Source organism: Haliaeetus leucocephalus, unplaced genomic scaffold (genome assembly GCF_000737465.1).
Source record: "Haliaeetus leucocephalus isolate CR32 unplaced genomic scaffold, Haliaeetus_leucocephalus-4.0 Scaffold517, whole genome shotgun sequence".
Classification (NCBI taxonomy): Eukaryota; Metazoa; Chordata; class Aves; order Accipitriformes; family Accipitridae; genus Haliaeetus; species Haliaeetus leucocephalus.
The window spans coordinates 411,042-412,217 of record NW_010972953.1 but is presented as its reverse complement, the minus strand read 5'-3'; the positions used below and the strand labels follow the sequence as shown (position 1 = coordinate 412,217).

The 1,176-nt window shown below is 66.9% G+C and overlaps 1 protein-coding gene across 1 annotated transcript; it reads right to left on the bottom strand.

Moving 5' to 3' along the window:
* Positions 1–400: 400 nt before the first annotated feature.
* POU3F1 (POU class 3 homeobox 1) lies at positions 401–1,172 on the bottom strand (the record flags this gene model as incomplete). Its single annotated transcript, XM_010576296.1, has 1 exon — positions 401–1,172. A coding segment is annotated over one exon (645 nt), but the record flags the coding sequence as incomplete, so codon positions are not given.
* Between the last annotated feature and the right edge of the window lie 4 nt (positions 1,173–1,176).

The following is a 1,176-nucleotide window of genomic DNA, read 5'->3' as shown; positions in this document are numbered from 1 at the left end:
CTCCTCCGGCCGCCGGGCTCCCCCGCCCCGGCCCGCGCCCGGCGGCCCGCAAAGACGACACGAGACCGGTTCCTGGGTAAATGGTTTATGTAAGTAATAAAATATTTACTATAACATAAATAGAAACGTACCCTCGCAGTCTACATTGGTTTTGCAATAAAGATACAAACAAAAACCGAAACCCAAGGGGATGGACCGGACCGAACCCACCAACGGGAGGGAGAGAGCTCCACGCGCGGTTAGAAAATAAATAGAAACGGGCCGGGAAATGGTATCGAAGCGTCCGCCGGGCCGGGCCGGGCCGGGGGCGCGAGGAAGGGAATAAATTAGAGATCGCAAACCTTTGGCTACTGCTGCTGCGGCCGCGAGCGGCTCCGGCGCGCAGGGCGCCCGTGGCGGGCGAATAAATACAGCGCGGGGCGCGGAGCGGGCGCGGCCGGGCCAGTCTGAGGAATAAATTAAAGCGCGTCTCCCGCCGCCCGCGCCCGCTCCGCCGCCGCCGGGGCCGCGGCGGCGGGGCCGGGCAGTCACTGCACGGCGCCGGGCAGCGCGTGGTGCAGCGGCGACGTGTCCGCCTGTGCGTAAACGTCCTCCATGGGCGGGTGCGGGACCCCGGCCGGCGTCATGCGCTTCTCCTTCTGCCGCCGGTTGCAGAACCAGACCCGCACCACCTCCTTCTCCAGCTGCAGGGAGTCCGCCAGGGAGGTGATCTCGTGCGCGGAGGGCTTGGGGCACTTGAGGAAGTGGTTCTCCAGGGCGCCCTTGACGCCCACCTCGATGGAGGTGCGCTTCTTGCGCTTCCGGCCCTGCGCCGCGATCTTGTCCAGGTTGGTGGGGCTGCCCGTGCTGGAGTCCGTCTCCTCCAGCCACTTGTTGAGCAGCGGCTTCAGCTTGCACATGTTCTTGAAGCTCAGCTGCAGCGCCTCGAACCGGCAGATGGTCGTCTGCGAGAAGACGTTCCCGTAGAGGGTGCCCAGCGCCAGCCCCACGTCGGCCTGCGTGAAGCCCAGCTTGATCCGCCGCTGCTTGAACTGCTTGGCGAACTGCTCCAGGTCGTCGGAGCTGGGCGCGTCCTCGTCCGACGGCTCGGGCGGCCCCAGCGGCGGCGGCGAGGCCGCCAGCTCGTGGGCGCCCGCCTCCTCGGCGCCCAGCGGGTCGCGCAGCCCGTGGTGCAGC